Source organism: Aspergillus neoniger, assembly GCF_003184625.1.
Source record: "Aspergillus neoniger CBS 115656 unplaced genomic scaffold BO87scaffold_5, whole genome shotgun sequence".
Taxonomy (NCBI): Eukaryota; Fungi; Ascomycota; class Eurotiomycetes; order Eurotiales; family Aspergillaceae; genus Aspergillus; species Aspergillus neoniger.
In genome coordinates, this window is record NW_020291133.1 from 715,497 (window position 1) to 732,978 (window position 17,482).

Here is a 17,482-nt window from a genome sequence, read left to right on the forward strand (position 1 = left end):
GACGCTTCGTTTGGATTGGGTTGGCATTATTTCCAAGGTATGACCACCCACGAGGATGCTCGTCTCATCACACATTTATTATGTACAGTATCATCATCAACTATAACAACAACAACATAAGGAATCTAATGTACACTCATCTAAGCTTGCTTGAGGAACTTCTGCGGTATGTTGGCCTCGACGATCTGCATGCTCTCAAGCTGCTCGAGGCGCTCCATCGCCAGATCTTCCTCGTCGTGCCGCCGGAAGTGCTCAATGTCTTCGGGGTGGGTGAGCTCCTCCTCTGTCGCATCTTCGCCATGGTACTTCTCGAAGTGGTGGATCTCGTACTCATACTCAATGTCGCCGTGGTGGCCCGGACCGAATCCCAAATCGGGCAGCCGAGTGCCCTCGGCGATGATGCGCATCCAATTGTCGCGGGTGATGAAGCCAGTATTCGTGGGGTCGAAGAGCGTGAACACCTCTCTCAAGGCTTGGCTCTTGCGATCCTCTGTGGCACCTGCATTCGTCTCATCGTCCATGCCGTATGTCTTGCGCACTTCCTCGGGAGTCCATGCCCCGGATTCATCATAGTCGTGAAGGGAGAAGAAGGAAGCAGCGTCGAAGGCATCAATGTGATGCTCCTCTGTTCAATTGGGGCCGGATAATCAGTCACACAATCAATTGCACCCTTTCAGGGACGGATATCAATATGATAGATAGTGGTAGTAGTAAATACCTTGCATATGCCGGGTGGCCCAATCCGACGAGGGCGGCTGGTCGGAGTGAGAACCGTGGGCACTCACCAAGCTGCCGCTCAGGGCCAATAGAGCAGTAGCGAGGACGACAAGCATTGTCGGGTGAGAATATACTTATTTATAGAGCCACGAGCGGCCAGGCGAAGATCCGACGAGTCGTAAAATTGCAGAATGAATGAGATCTCGCGAATGTGACAGATCGCCGGGAACAAAGGAAAGGGATGGCTGATTCCATTCCAGACCAAGTCAAGCCAGTCAGTCTTAGTCTTGGTTCCAACAGCTGGAAGTTCCCCCGGTTTGTTTGGTTTGCATTGCCGGTGGTCCGACTTTCGTTTAGCCGGTTTTGGATCATCATCAAAAGATTCTCGACCTTCCGCCCCGATATTTCCTCCCCCTCCGACCCCCTTCATCTTCGCCCCCCCGACCTCGATTTTGTCCCGCCATTGGTCGTCGGATCCTTGTGATCAATCAATTGGTCACATTCTCCATCCTCTGATTCTCGTCATTGGAGTCGGTTCACGGCAGAAATGACTTGAGAATGCAAGGTCTTTGGTCCCGCGCCGCTCCGGCGCAATCCACCTGCCGCTGCGTCTCTTGCTTAAGTACTGTCTCTAATGGGGTGGCTTCGAGAGGTACTTCGGCAGCCAGCAAGAAACGCCTCCGGCTCGGAAACTCGGTAACAGCACTATACACCAGCATCTTCGCCGCCGCTGCTTTGGCAGACGCCCAGGCCAAGGGCCAGCGCCGTCACGAATGGGAGGAAAAGATCGCGGCAGTCAAGGAAGAGGTCATTGAGCTGGTGGATGAGGAACAGCGTCTGGTGGAGGCTCTAATGTCGCGTCGGAAGCAGGGATTTCTCAATGGAACGTTACAGACCAGACAGTTCAGCACAGCGACTCGCCCGGCACCTATGAGATACCAATGGCCCAGAAGGAACGCACCGTTTGCATCGTTCCACTCAACTACAGCCTTTGCGAATGAGAGGGATAATCAGATAATTCGTGATCTGGTCGCGGAGAGCGAGGATCCGCTGGCAGAGGACGCGAATGAGGACTATGGCCTTTCGCTGGAGGATGACGATACGCCCACATGGCTCACTGGCGATGTGGTCCGCCAGAAGGTCATCCGGAAGCTTGCGCTCAAGCAGCTAGCTATTAGACTTCTGTTGCGGCCGGCAATTGCTCACAGCTATCAGGGGGTCCAGATGAACTACAGTGCCGACTTCTCAATCCCCCAATTGAGAGTGCCGCAGTTGCTAGCGGAATTGAACAGCCTTCGGCGCAGAATGCGTCAAGTGAAGGGCTCGGAGAAGGCTAATATTGATGATCTAGCCAAGGACCTTCGTGTGCACTCGATACGACACATGACGGAAGAGCGGAATCGGCTCGATCGGGACGTCCAGCGTGATACCGAAATCTATATGCGGAATGAGATGCCCTTGCAGGAACTCCTCCTCCGGCTAGCCAACAATCTGATGCAGTGCACGGATCCGGACCGGCCAGAAGTCTTAAAGAAGATGATTCTTGCGTTCACCAAAACCCGTCAGAACGATCTCTGTGATTTGATCTTGAAGACCATCCTTCCACACAAGTTCCCGCTCAGTGCCTCTCTAATCCTCACAATCCTTACCTTCTTCCGCAAATCCAAGAACCTCATGGGTTTTGACATCTTCCTGGAGATGTTGAACGGACATGGCTATCCGGTAGACATGAATGGCTTGGGTCTCTATCAGCGCCAAGTGGTCAATGGAGTTGAGATCATCGTCCCACCAGTGGATTCGGCAAACCCCGTCATCTACGCCACTCTCATTGTGTCTTGTCTGCGCTTCGATCAGCCGGATCGCGCCGATGCATACCTCCTAGCTGCGAGATCCGCAGGGCATATGGACGACTTTGCAATCCTTAACTCTTACCTGCGGTTCTGTGCTATCCGTACCGACTGGGAAAAGGGAGTGCAGACCGTCAAAAGAACACTGGCATTCATGGTCTCGTCAACAGAGCACCAGCTCTTCCGCCTTGAACGACTCATCGTACTAATGGTACACATGTGCGATGCCTGCGAGCAATACGACATGTCCGAAGCCATCATCACATCGGCCATGAACAGCGGTTTCAACTGGGAAGCAGCCAGCAAGCAACTAGACATCAAGTCTTCCCACGACCCCCACCACAAGAGATGGTCATTGGCAGCGGAGGCCGCACCAAAGGATATGCAAGATAAACTCGCATGGGAGAAAGCCTACGCTTTTGTGAACGTCATGAACGAGCGTCTGAGTGCCTACGAGGGCAAATCGCCCTCCAAAAAGTGGCAAGACATGATAGAGCTCTACTCGCAGCAGGTCCTAACCGCCATGCTCGCCGGATCCCCAGCGTCAGCCAACGCCCCTAAAGTTCCCGAGCAAGTCTTCGAAGACAAGGACCGCCAGAGCCTGCTCCAAGAAATCAGCAAACAAGTCGAAAAAGCCAAAAAGGAGAATAAGTCCACAGCCGCAGCCCAGGAACAAGAGATCACCTCCCTGAAGGCCGAAATTTCACAACTCAAGCAAATGGTCTTCGACCTCCACCAGACCCGCAAGCAGGAGTCTACCATACCGTCGCCCCCTCCTTCTCCCCCTCGCTCTACCCACCACCAAGACCACCTCCTCCGTCGAAAACACGAACACATTGCTCCTGCGCCGGAACTCGAATCTTCTTTCAACAAAGTCAGTATTCGATACATGAAGTCGTAGACTCAGCCCCCTTGACCTCCTAAGGCACTCTACACTACTCTCTGGGCCACGAATAATTGCGTTCCTCAGAGCATCCTCCTATTCCCCCTTTTCCCTCTCCCCCAACTCAAAACTCAGATGGAACATACTCCCTCCGTATACCCATCACATCCTATCATATACCTACCTTATACCACTCATGTACGGTGAAAGTGTCGATGATAAGCTCGCCAACCTCTGGCCGGCATTGGGATTGCTTTGAATGTTTTTATATCTCTAGGTAGTCGATTCAAGCTACCTGGGACATTTGTACAGTATTCATACTATAGCTTGTACTTTTTTCTTTATCATTCTATTTTTCTTGTGATGATAAATAAGGGTTAGAATTGAGCGTTGGATTCCTAGTCCCTTGAATTGGTATTATCCGGTTCAGAGTATCGAGGCTCTTATTCTCTAGTATTGTGCATAAGTTACTAGCGGAGTAAGTCTGCTGTTCTGTCATTTATTGTACTGGACATGGGCATTTCGAATAGAGGTCTAACGACCACGATCTACAATGGGGTAAGAGTATGTGTACACTACATGTCACTGGACAAACATTCTCTCTTTCTAGTCCGTACCTTTATCTAATTCCGGAAGATAATTTGTTGAGGTGGAAAATAAATACTGCAAATTCCCCGGGATGACCAGAGTCCATAACAGAGTAAGAAAAAGCCCGGAGACATGAAAGATAATAAAGTAACAGACGAATGTATAAGTACTGTGAATAAAATGAAACTTGGAAAAAGGAAAAACCGGATACACCCTTTTTAATTGAGCTGCATGATTATCATGGGCATGAAGTAAAAAGAAAACATGATCTATAGATATCGTGACAACAAAGAATTAACTTAGTCTATCGTCTTCTGCTGGAATCAGAGCGCATCTTCTCCTTGCGGGAAAGTCTCTCGGCGGCGCGAAGGAGGGAGGAGCGGATCTCGCCCTTGGGGAAGCCGGAGATGTCGTAGTATGTGGGCGCGATGTCCTGGTAGGCGCTGTGTTAGTATTGGTCTAAGTGTTTGGTTGAAAAGTTAAGGTATGACTTACAATGAGCCATTCGGGCTTGACGGCCGTGACAGTCCGAATGTAGTTCTTGGTGGTGAGAACGAATTCGTTGTAGAGAACCCATTCCGCTTCGTGGCCCAGGACGGTCGAGGGGTGCAAGAGAACGTTCTGGTTGTCCTTGATCGTGACATACATGTTCTTGCCCTGAGTCTCCTTCTTGGCGACCTGCATGAAGAAGCCGGCGCACAGCGCACGGCGGATGTTTTCGTAATACTTCTTGTCCTCGAAGGGGGTCGACACCATCTCGAGTTCCTCACGCTCCATGATGCGCAGAAGCTGCATGCGCACGTTGTCTGCGGATTGCAGCGATCTCAGAGAGAGGAAGTGGTCGTGGCACCATTGCTTCAGGTTATCCTGCGCTTCAGGGCTCTTGAAGGCATGGTAGACATTAAGAAGGGTGAGGTGGTCACCGTCGGGGTGGGCGAAGAGATCCTTCATCTCATCGGCACGCTTCCGCTGAGAAGCAGGTCTGACGAAGACTTGCGGGACGGAAAGCAGGGCTGTGATCGAAAGGATTTCGTTGGAGCAGTAGAATTCGGGGGAGCTAATCAGCATCACAGCAAGTGCGGGATCAAGGGGGAACTCAGAGGCCAAGCGACCCAGCTGGGTGAGGTTTCCGTCATCGTCCAAGCAAGCCAGATAGTTGAGTTCCTCCAAAGCTCTCATCAGAGTCTCCGGAGCAGGAGGATCCATCAGGTCGAAGTGAACAAGATCATCAATGCCGAGTTTCTTCAACTCCAGCACGGTAGAAGAAAGATTGGAGCGCAGAATTTCGGGGTATGTCTGGTCGATGAGTTCCTTCTTGAAGGCTCCTTCGGTGTACAGACGGAAGCACTTTCCGGGGCGCGTACGACCAGCACGACCAGCTCTCTGTTGTGCGGAGGCTTTGGAGATGGGAGACACCAGAAGAGACTCGACACGGATACGGGGGTTGTAGATCTTCTGCTTCGAGAAACCAGGATCGACGACGTATACAATACCGTCGATGGTAAGCGAAGTTTCAGCGATGTTGGTGGACACAATGACCTTCCGGCCGGGACGGCCTCCCGGACGGCGGGCAGGGGGAGCCGGTTCGAAAATGCGCTGCTGCATATGCGGGGGCAGACTACCGTAGAGAGGGTAGACCTTGATGGGACCAGCATCGGCCTCTCTTACCATTTCATCGGCTTCTAACGAGATCTTCCGTGAGGCGTCTTCAATTTCTTCTTCACCAGTCAAGAAGAGAAGGATATCACCTTCGTCTTCTGTCGCGTGGATCTGCAGGACGGTGCGAATGGCAGCTTCGACGTAGTCCTGCTCGGGCTCAGGGGTATAGAAGATCTCGACAGGGTGAGTACGACCGGGAACCGCAAGGAGAGGGGCATCGTTGAAGTAACGCTGGAACTTCTGTGCATCCAGAGTAGCAGACATGATAATGATCTTCAGGTCAGGCCGGCGCAGCACAACTTCCTTGAGAAGGCCCATGAGGACATCAGTAGCCATTGTTCTCTCGTGGGCTTCGTCCAGAATAATGGTACTGTAGCGGTTGAGGTTGTGGTCGTTCATGGCTTCTCTCAGAAGCATACCGTCCGTCATGTACTTGAGCACAGTCTTGGAACTGGTCATATCTTCGAAACGGATGCTGTAACCGACTTCCTCTCCAAGCTTGACATCCAGCTCGGCGGCGACACGCTGAGCGACGGACATGGCGGCGACACGACGAGGCTGGGTACAAGCAACCATCTTGCGCTGAGTTTGCGGCATGTCATCAAAGAGGACGAATTGGGGAATCTGCGTGGTCTTTCCGGAACCAGTTTCACCGACAAAGACCAGAATCTGCGACTTTTGGTAAAGCTCCAAGAATTCATCTCTATAGAAAAGACATGGTTAGAACCCATTTGCGATGTAGCAAACCACTTGCACGGGTGTTGAAAACTCACCTCTGAGCATGTACGGGCAGATCGCGACGAGTCTGCAGGATAGAAACATATTTGCTGGAGAAGGGTTGACCGTTGAACGGGTTGATATCGCCATCTTCCACCTTCTTAGCCAACGCAGCGGTGGTCTGGTGCCTCTTCATCTTCCCAAAGGCGGGGTGAAGATCTGTGGTGCCATCGGTCCATGTGTTGGAGTTGCCGTTGTCCGCATACATGTGAGCCAGGTACGGGTTGTCCTTGGGATCGGTTTCAGACTTGTCCATCTTTTGACGTTTAGCACGCGAACCGTTCTCAGAATCCGATCGTCGATCAACCATGACGGCTAGCAGAGAGCGAAGCCAGGAAAGAAATTGTGAGGGAAGAAGAGGAAAGAAGTTGGCTGCGGAGCGACAAACGAGAGATGGGATTGTCGCCGAACGGCTTCAGAAAAAAAAGGCGGCCCGGATAGGCAGGTTGGCCGCCCGTCGCCACAGCTGCAATTTCCGCGCCTCACCGCCCTGTATTCTGCCGCTGGAAACCCCACAGAAATCGCTTACCGCCGGCAAGGGGCATCCAGGCATCCAGGCATGAAAGAAAGTCCGTCGCGATGCACGTTTGCTCAGGTACGCGGGGCTATCCAGGAGCCCATTGTCGCGCGACGTTCCCACTGAAGGGGCGTTTAATTTCTCGGTTAGCATCCCTACGCGACTGGTCCTCCTTCTTTGCTCTCCCATGTTTGTTGCCGTTCTTATATGAGATTCTACCTGGCCTTGAGATGAAAACTGCCGGGGGACTCAATTGATCTGCGATGCGGGACTAACCAGCTACTACTTAGATAGAGACCGTTGTCAATATTCATCGCCTTTCCTTCCCTATATACAGTCCGATTAACGATTCTCTGCCTCATGATCTCAGCCTATGTTTCTACTGTTTAGTTGCATTTAACTTTGTCATATCGCCCCGTCACCAGGTCCCAGTGCCCTTTTCTCGTCTTAGAATATCCGCCGTTGTCGAACATGGACTCTTTCAATCCAGAAGACATGGCTCCTAGCTTTTGCATCGGACAGCATGAAACCAACCGCAAGAACCCAATCACGGCTGCAATTGTACAGGCAGCCCATGAAAGCAATGTACGCATGTCTTCGTGCAAATTCCGGCTCATGTGCTAACTTGGATCGCTCAGTATGACATGCTTACGGCACCAATTACCACGGAGGCCTTCCATTCTCGCATCCTCACCCTGTTAGGCTCCAAACCAAACGCTCCTTTGACTCCGGCTGCCAATGGGACATTGATGACGACCGACAATATGCGCCCCATCTTTATCCCTCCCTTAACTCCCGCGGATAGCCACTTGACCCCGGATGAGACGATGTCGCAGATAGTTGGCGTCACCAGCGGTTGGATCGATTTATGCTCCCCGGATCCCCTGATTGCAGACATCTCGCGTCAGGTGTTCATGCGGGAGGTCGCGTATGCAGCTTTTTGTGGCCTTGGGTACCTCTTGATTCCTGGCCCGAAACTGCACCACGGAGAGATCCATGCAGAAGGCGTGAGCTACTATGCGAGAGCGATACAGGATGCTATCAACCTCGCTCCTTACATACAGTTTCACATTTGGATGCCTATGGTTGATAATCCAGACTTGGAAGTAGATGGAATAGCTGATCTGTCTCGCCTTGCCCGTCAGGAGTTCCTTGGAGAACCGCTCACAGGGCAGCCATTGCGAGTGGATCCGTTTGGCACTTGGGATGCTTGGGATATGATACGGAGAACTTGTAAATACCACTCCAGGCTTGTCGTAGGTAAGATATTCTCCCATGTTCTTCCTTTGGCGTCTCCTACCTGCTGCTAAGATGATATGATTAGCGCTTTCAATGCCTAAGCACCTCCCTCCCATGTCCGTGCAGTCTCGCTGGTATTCCGAGCCTGTTCATATGCTCACATTTGATGCCAACACGTTCATCAAGAACCAGAAGGGTTATCCCGTACTGTCTAAGACACACCAGGCGCTCATCGGTCGGTTCATGCGCCTACGGACATCCCCATGGATCCTTCTCTGCGATGTTGGCCCAATCCCAGGCGTAGATGAGCAAGAAACTACAGGAACCAAACTCCCCGCTCTGTCCGGCTCTGATTATCCTAGTCTCACTCAGGCCGCGGTATCCAACAAGAAGCATTATGACCCGACCCCTCATCTTTCCTACCTCAGAAATCTACAGCAACGCCAGCCTTCTAGGAGCGCCATGGAGAGGTTTGGAGTTGGATACCAAGACTATCTTCAGGCGCCCTTGCAGCCGTTGACTGTCAACCTGGAAAGCATTACTTACGAGGTATTCGAGAAAGATCCTATTAAATACAAATGGTATGAGCGCGCGGTCGCCAAAGCTCTTACCGACTGGGCAAGTGAAGGGAAGCCAACTTCGAACCCCGACGGCCGAGTGGTTGTGGCCGTGGTTGGTGCGGGTCGAGGACCGCTCGTGTCGCGGGCGCTCCAAGCCAGTGTCGAGACTGGGGTCAAGATTGACCTCTGGGCAGTTGAGAAGAACACCAATGCTTTCGTCCTTCTCCAACGCCACAATGAGCAGAAATGGGGTGGACAAGTCAAGCTTGTGCAGTCGGACATGCGAGCCTGGAAAGGCCCGCAGGTTGAGAAGCAGGGTGATTCGGGAGGACAAACAGGACCGGTAGGGCAATCCCTTGGGATCGAAGATTCGTTACTTTACAATGCCAACGAGGAGCAGGAATCGGCACAGACGGCCGAATCAGCAGCCGCGCCCCCCGTCACCGAGCTCGTTCCCACTACGATCGACATTCTGATCTCAGAGCTGCTGGGCTCGTTCGGCGACAATGAGCTTTCGCCAGAATGCCTTGACGGCGTAACTCACTTACTCAATCCTGTTCACGGTATCTCCATTCCGGCTTCCTACACGGCTCACCTTACGCCCATCGCGGCGCCGAAGCTCCATGCCGATGTCATGAATCAATCCGTCTCTAACCCAGCAGCGCCGGAGACGCCGTATGTGGTCATGTTACACGCGATCGACTTCCTCTCCACGAATCAGCCCTCTGCATCTACACTAATGAACTCCAGTCATGGGGGCGCTAAGTATAGTGCCCGAGACTCAATCTCCACGCTACCGGGTTCTGGAGAAGCGCCCATCCCATTCGTGCAGACGACCTGGTCGTTTGAGCATCCCAACCGGCATATCCCCCCTCAATTGCCGACCACGTCAACGATCTCCAATTCGCATAACGTGCGCCGGACTCGTCTGTCATTCCCAGTCTACAATCGCGGAGTGTGCCATGGCCTGGCGGGATACTTTGAGACGGTGTTATACCGCGACATTGAGCTGTCCACCAATCCTGTCACGATGGATACCAAGAGTGCCGACATGATCAGTTGGTTTCCGATCTACTTCCCATTGAAGGTCTGTATTCCACATATTGAATTTAAATGGAGGGATGCTAACTATCTGCTATCCACAGACCCCTCTGAATGTGCCCGACAATGGCGAAGTGGTGGTGACCATGTACCGGCAGACCGACGACCGCAAGGTATGGTATGAGTGGATGGTGGAAGTATTCGCCGTGGAAGGCAACGAAGAGGAAGTGGTGATGAGTGGGGGCAAAGGCACATCTCCAGCGGCTGGCAATCTGCAGCGACAGCCCCAGCGATCACGTGGCGGGCGACGTGTCCGGGTTGGGACGAGCGAGCTGCACTCCAGCATCAAGGAGGGTTGCCTCATGTGATGCGGTGAAGTGTAGAATAAAAGAAGGGAAGGCTGCAGAAGCAGACGAATCTGACTAAGATGTGATGATGGACATTTTTCTTTTTTAAAAATTTACATATGATGAAGAGTAGTTAAAGCATACCTATGAATTATTCCGACCGAGAAGGATTGATGATCGCCGAAGAAGGCCTTGTAGTAAGAAGTCAGCTCAGCTGCATCGGATCTTCAGCCGTCCGCTTCGGTCAAGTCTAGGTAAAGTTGCATCGTAGCCTGGCTGGCTGGACTTGCACGGATTTTAAGCAACTACATAATAAGCAACTAACTACTAAATAACTAACTAATCCCATCTGACGTGATAGTCAATCTTGCTTAGTGGTTCAGATCAAAAAGAAAACCTTCCAAAAAGAAAGTAAGAAACCCAAACCTAAAATCCAAACCCGAACCTACTATCATATCTTGTCCTCCCCCAACAATCCTATTTGTTTGTTCGTGTTTGTTTGTACAATAGATGGAGGACAAAACCACCCATCCATTGAAATTGATTGACAAGGGCCCAAAACCCACCGTCTGCCTCACTGCAACTAAAAGGGCTACCATTGGTTCCCCACCGAGCATATGGAGAGGAAGAAAGATGCACTAATGTATCAGTGCGTCTTCCCCCCGGATGGGTACTCGTTAGTAGGACGTGGCTTCGTCCCATTTGGAAAATGTTGAGAAGAATGATGGAACCGAACTTTTTTTTTCTATTCCTGCATGACTTTAGTTTACTTGGCTTGGTTACGCTTGTGCATAAAGTATGCGTTATGTATGCTGTAGTACGCAGTACGCAAGTACGGAGTAGTACTCCGTAGATCCCGTATCTATTTAGTAGTATCTAGGTACTTGGTCCCATTGCCCTGCCTAGGAATTCAGAAGGGGGTGAATAAGTACAGTATATTTATCCCCAGCAGATAACGTATTCGCTGTGCATTCTTCTTCTTACTTTTCTGTGTATTCACATAGATAGTTACCTACTTGCTAGCTGTAGGTATCCATGTCCCTACTACGTAGTAGTTATAGTAGTAGTCGAGTAGATAGTCTTGGCTTGACTGGCTGGCTGGCTGGATCATACATACATACAGTTACTAACACCAACTAGTACCTCGCAGTAGACATATTCTATCTATCTACTACCCATCTACCCATCTACTGCCGGGGGGAGGCGCAGTACATGCAGTTGAAGGAGGAAAGCCCAGATGTAGATCGGAACATGTAGCCAAGCCAACCAGACGACCACTAGTGCGACAGGACTATTCGGACCAAGAACTTCTTGGGGCGGAAAATGGGACAGACAGTTGGGGGTTTGCGGATCATTTCTCTCCTTCCTTCCTTCTTTCTTCTTCTTTCCAGGCTAAATTGTGTTTTTAATCCTTCTTGGAACGGGAAAGGGGGGTATGTCCGTCTGGGAATAAGGTGTCTACTACTACTCCGTACTGTTGGGGGATGTGCTCTGCTCGGCGCGGCAGGGCGGGCAGGGCAGGGCAACGTGATGCAACGGACCCCTGTGGTTGGTGTTATCGGCATGAGGAAAGAATCATTCCGATTCGATTGATTTGAATGAAGCTGCGTGGGCTTATCATTGAAACCTACTATTTGCACAGTGATGATGAGATGGGGCTGGACTGGGCTGGGCTGGACATTTCCATTCTCTCTTTCAGTTCCCATCTAGGCCGGTGAAGGCGTCATTGATATCTAAGCGTTGAGAGGGAGGGGAGGGGAAAGGTATACAGTGAGTGACTGACTGAGTGGGTGTGATAGGTAGTTAGTCCACCGTTCTCCGTAGCTTCCTGTAAAGTCTGTAACTGTGATCTGGCTGCTACTAGTATCTTCTAGTGTGTATCGGTTAGAAGGCCCGACTCCAAGCGCGGTGGGAAGTTAGCCGTAGTGTCCGGTTTAGTTATTCTTAGCCATTCATCTTATCTTGGGAGGGTGCTGGTGCCTCCCACACTAAATGCCTATTGAGTATGTACGTAGTATGTCCACCCAAACTTCCAGCCACCCGGGGAATCCACACCGTCTGGGATAGACCTATTACTCCGTCGGCTTCCTGTCACGGGGAAGGATTATAGTTCTGGCTGTCCTCTCCCCGGCGTTCTCTTTGGCCGGATCTTATATTAATGGGGGTGCGATGAGCAACAGAAGGAGGATAAGCTTGCCGATGATGATGCTGATGTGATGCTGATCCTGTTACTTGATATTGATGATTCAGAGGAACATGATAAAGCCCCTCCTCTTCCAAGTCTCCATAATATTCTTCAGAAATAGTCCGGAGTTAAGCGCACGCCGAAGGGCGGCCGAACCAAGGGGGGGGGAGACCTCCGACAGTCGGGCGGAAGGGGCCCGTCTGGGAGCAGCTGCAGACCGGTACTAAGTAGATTACCCTCTATGAAATTCCCATGGATGATTGCTTGGGAGAAACTCCGCCGGGGGTGGAAATAGAGTCCCTGCTGGAGACCCCCGTAATAAAACGGTTTGCGTTCGTCTTCCCCCGGTTTGTCTGGGCGTTCGGAGCTCCGAGGGTCTGTCACACCTTACCTTACGGTATCAGCCATTCATGCTCCAAACCCACATCCCGCCAATCCTCCCCCTCCGTTTCCCCCATACACGCTCAGTCCAAAAAAGTAACTTAACTTACTTGCCTCCATCCACGCCCAGAGGCGAAAAAAAAAGGGAAGTAAAAAAAAAATAAGGGAAATCAAGTGGGAAAAAAAAAAAAAAAAAGAAAAAAAGAAGACACCACACCCACCACACAGCCTCTCCCTCCCACACCTTTCTTCTCATTCATCATCCTGCAGCCTGTCAGCATTACCCTGTCTCTGCGACCGCAACGCACTTCTTTTACTCGTCCTTTTCCCTCCATGATTGCCTGTGTGTCCTGTTGCTCGACCATCGCTTCGGAGGTCGTGGGTTGACGCAGCTCTTTTTCTACTTACTTACCTACCTACCTACTTTACCTCTTTCTCTCTAACTACGACTACTTCAATCTCCACTCCCCCGGCGACCTATTTGACCTGTCTTCGGATTCCCTCCGTCGCGCTTCCGACCGGTTTCTTCTTATCAGTCCCTCCACCCGCCGATTTCTTTATTTCCTCCCCAAACCGGAATCAACATCACTCTTTGTATCCCACCCTACAATTGTCGGCTTGTTGTACCCGGCCTGAAATGGTTCACTCTACGAGCGAGGAACGCGCTGTACATCTGACACGGGAGGCTGTTGAGTTAATTGATGCTGGCCATCGTGAGGTATATCTGCTCTCTCTTTTTTTTCTTTATCAGACCCCGCTGGGTGGTTATCATCCGTCGCCAGCATAGGTACCTTCGTGCCATGTGACTAACCACTCGCTCGTGATGTCATTGCAGGCCGCCTCACGAAACCTCCGAGAAGCTCTCTCCTTAGCTCCAGAGCATCCGGCAGTCAAGGAAGCTTTTGTTAAGATCCAGCAGGAAGAGGAAAATGGCCATCACCTGCTAGATCTCTGCCGACGCTATACCGGTGGCAAGGACGAGCCCGCGGGCAAAGACGCCGCCCTTTATCTCCGTACCGACGGACTCAAGCCTCCCGAGGAGGTCGCATTGGAATGTGTCAAGCTCCTGCTGGCGCAAAGGCCCCATGCCTTGTCGTCGCTGCAGGACGACATTATCTCGGGACTGGTTCGACAGAACACCAGCGTGCGGCGCTACTTCTCAGAGCAGCTCCAGGTGTCGGTGACCACGTTCTTCGATGAGATCTATGAAAGAGGCGACGGGGCTGCCGTATGCCTCGACACCGTGGTCTTGGACCCCACCGTATGGCCGTCCGAAGATGCTCGTCTACACTGTGAGCGCGAGCTTTTCTTGCTTTTCATCGCCAAGCTCATGGAGTCGGGCCACGACATGGACGGTCGCTCCCTCAAAGGAATTGCACGTTTGCTTGCCGTCGATGCGGCGAAGCTGCAAGAGTTGGTTGACGATGAAGGACTGGACGTGATCCTATCCTCTTTGGACAGCCGGCTTCCCCTCGAGTGGAGAAGTCAAGCGACCCTAGCAACCGTCAAGTACCTCGAAATCTCCAAGCAAGTTGGCGAAGAGAGGTTTTCTCGGCTCGTGACTGCCAAGGTTGTCAAGGGTCGCAGCGATGATCTGATCGAGGCATTCTCGGCCACGGCTGCGGTCTTCCCCGTGATACCAGAAGTCGCGGCCAACCTCTTCCTGTCGGAGAGTTACTTGGCTGCTTTGGCACCTTTGACCTCCCGAGACGCGAAGAGCCGCAAGGTTGAGCCCCATTTTCTGGAATTGTTGAATGCTGCGTGCATGAACAAGGCCTGTCGGGAAGCCATTTCAAAGCATCTTTCGACCTGGCTTTCCCACCTTCTCACCAATGGCTGCGACGAGAGCTCCGAGATGGCGGCAGTCATTCTGGCCAAGGTCCGTACTGCTGCTCAAGTTGGTTCTTCCGACTCCAACGGCAAAGTAGAGGAAGAAAACAGCCGGGTCACCGAGCTCGTCGATCGCTTCAAGGACTTGATGTCGAAGCGTAAGACTGAGAACCTGTCCAACGTGATCGAGGGCTTGGTCTACGCATCAGTAAAGTCCACTGTCAAGGAACAGCTCGCTACAGACGTGGCATTCCTACAGGATCTCGTCAAGATTCTGCGCGAAAACTGCACCGATTCGTCAGTGCTGTACGGTGGTCTCATGATCATTGTGAACCTCACACAGTTCCCACCCACTTTGACAGAAGAGCAGAAGAAAATGTCCCAACTCAAGTCTTATGCTGAGGCCTCTCCTAGCGGAGCCCGAGCCAAGCCAGATCCCCTTGATGACGAGCAACATGTCATCGCACGTTGCAATGCGCTTATCAAGGCTGGTGTCATGCCTCTACTGGTAGATTGCGGCAAGACGAATCTCTCCTCGGTGCAAGGTCTCATGGGCAAGATCGTCCTTGCCCTGTCATGGGACCGAAAGTCTCGGGGAACCTTGGCACAGCAAGGTGCTGTCAAATTCTTGCTCGTTATGGCAGCCGCAAAGCAGGGGACCCCGGGGACAAACGCCACCGAAGCGGTACAGAATGCGTCGCAAGCACTTGCACGAATTTTAATTTCCGTCAACCCGGTCCACGTGTTCCCGTCTTCTGGCTTCCCCCAGATCACATCCGCTATCCGGCCTCTGACCGCGCTTCTGGTAAGCCCGGAGACGACTAGCATGACGGCGGAACAACCGCGGAATCTTTTACCGGTCTTTGAGAGTCTGCTTGCTCTAACGAACCTGGCCTCTCACCCGGATGAGACTGCTCCTGAAGCTATCGTCCGTCAAGCCTGGCCCGTAGTAGAGGACCTCTTGCTCTCCAGTAGTCCTATGGTTCAGCGAGCTGCCTGCGAACTGATCTGCAATTTGATGACTTGCGAGTCCGGTATCGTCAAATATGCCGATGGGTCGAAGCGCGCTGCGCAACGGCTGCATGTGCTGTTGGCTCTCACCGACACGGACGATATGGCAACCCGGAGCGCTGCTGGTGGAGCTCTTGCGATGCTGACCGAATTCGAAGCAGCCATTGCTGGTATCCTGGAACGGCCTCGGGGTGTCCCGTTACTGCTGGCCATGTGCCAGGAAGAAGATGAGGGTCTAGTGCACCGCGGTGTAGCCTGTGTGCGGAACATGACCTGCCTCGCCACGGGGGATATTGGCCGGCGGGCCAAGGAAGCCATCAAGGCAAACGGAGGAGTTAATATACTGAGCAGTGTGCTGAAGAAGACGAAGAACCCCGCGGTACTCCAAGTCGGGGTCGAAGCCTTGAAGCCATTGGTCGAATAGATAGCCGAAAACCGAGCGGCGTGCTTTGCTGGGGTATCTTCCGGCAGTTAATACATTTTTATGATTCCTTTTGGGTGATTTGGATCTGATTGTGATAGCGGTCATTTCGATTTTGCAAGATCATGGGCTGGGTCTCTGGTTTTCTTGGTGTTCTCTCACATTCTATGTTGTTCTTATGGAGATTTCCTTATGGCGTTGGTAGTTTACTTGCCCGGTGTTTTGTTGTTCCTTCTCACGTCACGTTGTGAGACCGATGTCAATTTGTCTATAAATCTGGGTTGTTTCTGAGCGTGGGAATGGTGTCCGGGTCATTGTCGACAAGAATTTCATGCGATATGAGGGATTATCGAGTGGGATTCCCTTTTCTGACAGCGCGATAGACCCGGTCGACAGGATCGTTGCCGAGTCTGATTTACCCAAGTAACTATCTACTCGTTCTAGCTGAATGATACTCACGATTCAATGCGCGGTTTTTTTGGAGGACCCCGTCGGAACCAGAGTGTTCCATTCGGAAGCGTCCGGATCCTTGTCTCTGCAGTCAGCCCTGATAGGAATCGATGGATGTTGGGATGGTGTCGCACTGGCCTCGACACCAGAACACGCCACTTGGAGCGGGGCTCACCATAGTAGCATTTGTGTCCCGTGTAGATCCTTATTATGTTGCAGTAGAAATTCAGGTCTGTCTTCCTGGATGAATCCCAGAGTTCTGGAATGGATACTTTATTGCGGCCTCGTACTACAGAGTCATTGGGATGCCGCTGATAACCGAGAAACGTCGGTACACTATTCACAAGCTACGGAATCATATATATACTAGCTCGCGAGGGTCCATAACTATTGAAGTTTGGCTGATGCTAACCCCCAGTCTAGTAGTATTGAGTAGTATTGTCCTTACTAGTCTACACAACGAGCAGGGTACTATCCGTTATGGAGGGGAGGGGAAAGGAAAGTGACAGATGATAAGCTTTCCCGCTGGTCGATCGTTAGGAAGGAAGCTGAGTGGATGAGGGCACTGATCAACATGAAGTGATAGATGCTACATCGGAGTAGGAGGGTGTCGGAAGCAGCTGGTCAGATTCGTAGTAAGTAGTACATGGTCTGCTCCCCACCCAGTTGATAGGTACTTTGTAGTAATCTATTAACATAGTTTATTATAGACGAAACCTGAGCAATCAGTAGCATTCCCCTCCAAAGACTAAAACCCTCCGACGAGTGATCACGATATGGAATATCGGAGGAAGGAGAAACCAGAGTCAGGAACCACAACCAGCCAGAACTTTTTTTTTTTTTTTTTTTTTTTTTTTTTTCGGAGTTTCAAAGAAACGAAACCTCACCGACAACTAGAGGAGGAGAGCATGTGACGTGCATCATGGTTGAATTCCCACTTCTTCCATCCATTCCATGCAGGCCAAGTTTCCACCCTTCCGCAAGCCTGAAGTTTCCCCCACACAAAGTGGCTCCCCCTTAATGTGATTT

At 51.6% G+C, this 17,482-nt stretch overlaps 5 protein-coding genes across 5 annotated transcripts; 3 read left to right on the forward strand and 2 right to left on the reverse strand.

The window, feature by feature from the left end:
* Nucleotide 1: 1 nt before the first annotated feature.
* Nucleotides 2-957, reverse strand: BO87DRAFT_373513 (nucleobindin SSP120). Its single transcript, XM_025622567.1, has 2 exons — nucleotides 719-957; nucleotides 2-625 (listed from the first exon to the last, which is right to left on the reverse strand). Exons 1-2 carry the CDS (start codon nucleotides 831-833, stop codon nucleotides 141-143), a joined length of 600 nt encoding a protein of 199 aa, XP_025483336.1. The 5' UTR covers nucleotides 834-957; the 3' UTR covers nucleotides 2-140.
* A 174-nt stretch (nucleotides 958-1,131) lies between these two features.
* On the forward strand, nucleotides 1,132-3,835 carry BO87DRAFT_373514 (uncharacterized protein). The gene has a single exon (XM_025622568.1). It carries the CDS (start codon nucleotides 1,276-1,278, stop codon nucleotides 3,463-3,465), a length of 2,190 nt encoding a protein of 729 aa, XP_025483337.1. The 5' UTR covers nucleotides 1,132-1,275; the 3' UTR covers nucleotides 3,466-3,835.
* A 477-nt stretch (nucleotides 3,836-4,312) lies between these two features.
* BO87DRAFT_187595 (DEAH-box ATP-dependent RNA helicase PRP43) lies at nucleotides 4,313-6,401 on the reverse strand. The gene has a single exon (XM_025618460.1). It carries the CDS (start codon nucleotides 6,289-6,291, stop codon nucleotides 4,495-4,497), a length of 1,797 nt encoding a protein of 598 aa, XP_025483338.1. The 5' UTR covers nucleotides 6,292-6,401; the 3' UTR covers nucleotides 4,313-4,494.
* Nucleotides 6,402-7,459: 1,058 nt separating this feature from the next.
* Nucleotides 7,460-10,196, forward strand: BO87DRAFT_448486 (protein arginine N-methyltransferase; the record flags this gene model as incomplete). The annotated part of the gene is made up of 4 exons (XM_025628298.1): nucleotides 7,460-7,573; nucleotides 7,627-8,248; nucleotides 8,313-9,874; nucleotides 9,933-10,196. The coding sequence occupies 4 exons, from the start codon at nucleotides 7,460-7,462 to the stop codon at nucleotides 10,194-10,196; spliced, it is 2,562 nt and encodes an 853-aa protein (XP_025483339.1).
* Nucleotides 10,197-12,964: 2,768 nt separating this feature from the next.
* Nucleotides 12,965-16,475, forward strand: BO87DRAFT_373517 (UNC45-central domain-containing protein). Its single transcript, XM_025622569.1, has 2 exons — nucleotides 12,965-13,459; nucleotides 13,577-16,475. Exons 1-2 carry the CDS (start codon nucleotides 13,379-13,381, stop codon nucleotides 16,004-16,006), a joined length of 2,511 nt encoding a protein of 836 aa, XP_025483340.1. The 5' UTR covers nucleotides 12,965-13,378; the 3' UTR covers nucleotides 16,007-16,475.
* Nucleotides 16,476-17,482: the final 1,007 nt, after the last annotated feature.